The following is a 5,719-nucleotide window of genomic DNA, read 5'->3' as shown; positions in this document are numbered from 1 at the left end:
TGAATTTCAGCAATCACTTTCGTTCGTTGAATCCAAACAGCAGCATCCGAAGTGCCATCATACGTTTCAAACATATCAAATAATCTCATACTTGGTTCCATGCCCGGTTAGCTTGTAGTTTTTTCTCGTAATCAACAAATCAATAAACAGATAAATTAAATCAATAAACGATAATCTTTTCTCCTAACTAAAACTCTGCTATTTACAAATTTTTCCTCCATATATATACTCTATGCTTTTCCTAAAATATCCTTCAAAACACCGTCATAAATCACCGTAAAAACATATTTACAATTATTATTGGTAAAAACTATTAAAGCTATTAAATCTCTAACGTCATTAAATGTTCTAGAACTTTCCGGAATTACAAAATTTGTTTCCAAATTTTGTTATGGTCCAATAAGGTCTAAGAAAAGTTCGTGTACTTAGGGCCAGATTTCATTGCCCAAATTCAAGGCCCCAGACTTGTCTAAAATTGGTGAAACTGATATGATCACATCTCTAGGTACAATAAGCTTTTTTTAAATTGAATCTAGGGTCACTTTCTGAAAATTAGGTTTACATCCATAATAAATTTACAGCAAAGATAAACCCATTCGCTTGATTAAAAGTTTATTTAATCTTAGATTGTTTTTAATAGTTTATTTAGTGTTACTTAACTGCAACACAAATATATAACAAAATTGACTAATAGTTCTGAGAAATATTGAGCATTAAGTCGATGCATAAAATGGAAGTCCCAAAACAACTGCAGGTTTTTAGATGCTGAGACATAGTACAAAATTAACTTCAGAAACATACAATAATATAAAATATACAATAATAATAAACTCTTAATCATAAATTATATAAAAGTTTATTTAAATAGTAGGTTATATATACACATACCACAAAGTTGACATTTTTTATTATAATAATTTATTATTCCATCGGAGACATACTGCTAAACATCTTCAACAGAGTAATTATATACTGGCATTTTAATGATATAGCTTTAAAAAATTTAAAAATATTATTATCTTGTTTTTTGAGTTTATACCTAATGGAGACAAAGCTACTTATTCAACGATAGATTTAACCTATTTAACGGAAGCTTTACGCTGTATCTGCGCATGCGTAAAGCTTCCGTTAGATAAGATGTCCTTAAATAAACGACAGTCAGTTCTGCGACGCTTGCGCAAAACTGACTGTCTACTTATTTAACGATCTACTTATTTAACGCGACACCGGAAACAGTACCTTAAAACATAGGCGTGATTTTTCGGAAATGCATTAGAATAAATTAAATGTTATAACAAAAATATAATTTAAGTATTGTAATATATTGTAAGTAAATTACAAAACTTAAAGTATATTTATATATTTATTTTAATATAGTAGTATTATTTTATAAGTATATGAAATAAGATAATATTAGAAACATTTTCTTCCTCCTTCCATTTTTGTCTTTGTTCACTGGGATTTTATATGCTATTTTTCTAAATATTTTTAATTGTTATAATTATTGTAATATAACATTTTAAAAGTTATTAATATGACAATATAGAAGTCTTTTATATTGTCATATTAATAACAAAAAATATTATTATTTCGAAAAGTTTAAGTTTCAAACCTTCCCTAGCCCCCACGACAAAAGTAAGAGAAAAAAAATTTAGGTACCTTTTCTGCAAAGAGTAGAAAGGTATGTGCGACACATTTTTTTTCCGATGAAATTTGGCAGGTGAATAAAAGATAGGTATATAAAAATAATGGAGAGTGGTTTTCAACATTCTCAACATTCCTTCGATGATAATTTCACGTGGGAACAGCAAATAAAAATTAATAAATATACAAAAAATTAAAATGATAGCTGGACTCTTCTACTTTTTAAAAAACATATAGATAAAATTCAATTTCCGCATACCTTTATAGGTATGAGGAACGAGATGTATGTGGTTAACCACATAAATCTCGTTGTACCCCCAACGCATTCGTACTTTTTTGAATAACCCCCTCCCCCCATAACTGCGTACGTAAGATCCTTAAGCTAAATTATTTTATTTATGAAATATTTTTAAGTTACTTATATTATATGTAACTAACATTGCAGTATATATGTAACTAATTTATATATCATAATGTTAGTTACTTATATTATATGTAACTAACATTGCAGTATATATGTAACTAATTTATATATCATAATGTTAGTTACTTATATTATATGTAACATTACAGTAAGATAAATGATCAATTAAGTAATTTTTTTCATCGTAATAAGATGAATTTTTGAAATTTTTTTTCGTTTTTAATTAAAAGAGAAAACAATATTAATTATTACAAAAAAATTTATAAGGTAACTAATATCATCTAAAATATGATTTTTTTTTTCATTAATTAAAAAAAGCATAAAGTATATTAAGGCTAAAAAACAAACAATTATATTATAACAAAGATATTAAGTTTTGTTGAAATTGATTTTTATTTGATTTATATAAATTGAAATTATTCATGGTAAGGCTAAGCTTTAAACGAAGGTTTAGTCACTATATTTAAAGATATTTATAAAGAGATCAGAGAAACTTTTTTTTTAAATGTAATAGTTTTGCTAATAAGCCTTAGTAGCAAAATTATTGAATTTAAAAAAAAAGGTTATGTATAAGCAGGGGTTAAAGTAGGATAGGAAATCAAGTGGAATGGTGTTAAAAAGTTCAAATTGTTTGTTCAAAGGGATGCTGAATACCCTATTAGGGTTCAGAATCAGTCCTTCAAATTTTTGCTACTGGTGTATTTTTGTTAGGTGCATTTTTATTGTATTTTGAGTTCTAGTGTGGTGACTACTTCTGAATGAATACTGCTTCTGTCCACAATTATTTTCTTATGTCAAATGTTTAAATTAAATGGTTATATTAAGAAAAAACTAATGAGCTGGTTATGTTATTACATTTCTGGTTTTCAAACAGAAACATAATAACATAACAAGAAATAGTTATGTTAACGAAAATTTAATTTTAGTAAATTTACAATTTATTGATGAATATTAATTTTGTTAAGAAAAATATTTTATCAATTTGTTGCTCTTACATTTGGGGCAGAGGCATCTCAAATTTTAGGGATTTTTTTGTTCCAAGGTTTTAATCATTGCACTTTTTTGAAAAGTATCTTTATTTGACATAAATATAAACATACTAAAGTTTAGAGTTTTCTCCACGCCTGGTTAGCTAGCTCATACAAAAAGTTAGCTATATCAAACACAAAAAAATGCGAACTTTCTAAAATAAAATCTCAACGAATTGTTTTATTTTATTACAAGTTCCTAATCTACTTTAACCCCTGCTTATATGTAAACTTTTTTTTTAAATTCAATTATATTGAATTATATTGAAGGTTTTTATTTAGAATAAAGTTAGTCACACTTGTCAAAATTTAAAAAATATTGCTACAGACTATTGCACCCCAAAAATTTGTTGTTGGAGAATAAAATAGATGGAGATTTATTTGGTCTATATTACCCTATTAAGCTTATTCAACCTTTTGTATTTTAAAGGACTATTTTTAATTTTAATTTCACAAGATTATTTGGAAATAATAAAGTGCTGGTCAGAATTAAAAAGTCTTGTTTTTCAAAATGACCTTTGTTAACTAAATTGTTAACTAAAAAAAAATTAAAAACATTTAGAATGGGACAATTGCATACCTATTTAACTTTGAATAAAGACAATCTTAGTAGAATTCAAAATTTATAGTCATCAACATTTAAAACTGTGTCACAGAAGGAATGATAGGTTGCTTCTGTGACACAATTTTTAATAGTTATAACAAAAAAATTACTTTTTCACACACAATATTTTTACCTGAAACTAAATATGTATTTATAGGTATTATGGGCCCCATCTAAATATTTTTAATTTTTTCTTTAATTTCAAGTTTAGTTTATGAAGGTCATTCCTTTTAAAAAAGCAGCCTTTTTAATCCTGTATAAAAATTTTTTTCTTGTTATAATGTTTTTCCTGGAATATTTAGGGTAACTTATTTCTTCAAAATAAATACTAATTATGCTAATCATTATCAATATTAAACTAAATATAAACTGAGTTTAATTAACTTCTGAGAAATTTATTGTTTTGTTTTAAATTAAGATGATAAAAATTAATAAGTCCTCCACAGTTACACAGATCAAGTGGCATCAAGTGTCATACTCTTTATTGCGATGTTTTTGCTCATTTAAACCTTTGCCTGTTGTTACTTTGTATTCAAAAGTGAGTTTTTTAAGAAATACTAATGAATACTAATGAGAAAAACACTGTATATTTTGATTTTTCACCACTTTTATGTTCATTTTTCACACTAAATTTTGTTAGGCAGAAAATTGCTCACTGTGTGATGAAGCAAAAAGGGAACTCAAAAAATTTGAAGGAATGGTAAGTTTTGTTGATTGATTTTGTGACAGATTATTTTATATTTTGATAAAGTATTATGTTTTATAAATTCATTTCTTCAAAATCCTATAATATTTTAAATGCCATATATTGAGTTTTAGGGAACTTTTAAGAAGATTTTATTGAATAAGTGTTAATAGCAAAACTTTTTTAAATTTAAATTATCTGCTTAGGGGTTGCCCAAAGGTTAAATCACACAATTTATGACATTTTGATTCCCCAACCCCAACCCCCCTCCTTTTAACAGATCATAATACTGTACTTAACATTTTAAATTTTCTTTGGGTGCTTTTAATTAACTGATTTTTCAATACATTTAATTTTTGATTTTTATAATTTTATTTTATTTTTTGCACTCCATCTAAAGTTGTATAAATTAACAAAGTGATTATTTGTTCAACAAAATGGACATATAACCTCTAAGGATATCATGATGCTTCACTAAGTTGCAGTTTCAGACTACAACTCTTAAATTTTTTTGGTAAAATTTTATGTTTTATTTTGAAGTTATACGCAGTTGAATGTTTATTACCTATTGTTGTTTGTTAATAGTTTTATTATTATCTGTTAATAAAAATTATTTTTTCATTGATGATATAGCTGTATTCTGTGGCTATAGCTATAGCATTAACTGATATAGACTGATATATATATATATATATATATATATATATATATATATATATATATATATATATACCCCCTGCCCCTTTGTAACAAATCATCACAAAATCTTTAATTCCTCAACCCCCCTCGTACACGTTTTGTGATGTACTTTGCGGATAACCCCTTAATCATTATAGTATTGTCTTGCAATCTTATTTTTATCTAATAGTTTGTTCTGGAGGAAATTGATATAACTGCTGCTGGAAACCAAACTTGGTTTGAGAAGTATAAATATGAAATTCCTGTTATTCATTTAAATGGCAAAGAAATAATGAGACATAAAGTTTTTAAGAAAGTACTTATTGATGCACTTGACATTTTAAAAAATAAATCACAATAATTATCAGCTTAGTTGATTTATCATGCAACAAATTTATAAACTAGAATGATGAATTTAATAATTTTGTATTAGAAATTTTTATCATTGTTATTGTTTTCAACATTTTTTTGTAGTTTACTTTAACTTTTTCCACCCTGTTGCATTACCCTCTTTCACATCATAATGAAAAATCATGCTAAAGAATTTTACAGTATTTTTCAACTTTTCTGTTTTACTTTATATCAAAGTTTAATAAAGTCAGTTTTAGGTGTATTCTGTTTTATTATTCTATTAATGTGTTTAATTTTATAATTTT

General features: G+C 25.7%; 2 protein-coding genes across 2 annotated transcripts in view; both read left to right on the top strand.

The window, feature by feature from the left end:
• Positions 1-4,109: 4,109 nt before the first annotated feature.
• The window catches only part of LOC101236017 (G patch domain and ankyrin repeat-containing protein 1 homolog), a 2,954-nt gene continuing 1,344 nt past the window's right edge, over positions 4,110-5,719 (top strand). The window contains exons 1-2 of the mRNA XM_065816930.1: positions 4,110-4,238; positions 4,341-4,400. The gene's annotated coding sequence lies outside the window, so the exon portion shown is untranslated. The remainder of the gene's footprint in view (positions 4,239-4,340; positions 4,401-5,719) is intronic.
• LOC105850972 (glutaredoxin-like protein C5orf63 homolog) lies at positions 4,119-5,424 on the top strand. Its single transcript, XM_065815885.1, has 3 exons — positions 4,119-4,238; positions 4,341-4,400; positions 5,254-5,424. Exons 1-3 carry the CDS (start codon positions 4,119-4,121, stop codon positions 5,422-5,424), a joined length of 351 nt encoding a protein of 116 aa, XP_065671957.1.

Source organism: Hydra vulgaris, chromosome 13 (genome assembly GCF_038396675.1).
Source record: "Hydra vulgaris chromosome 13, alternate assembly HydraT2T_AEP".
Lineage (NCBI taxonomy): Eukaryota > Metazoa > Cnidaria > Hydrozoa > Anthoathecata > Hydridae > Hydra > Hydra vulgaris.
This window is presented reverse-complemented; position numbering and strand designations above follow the sequence as displayed.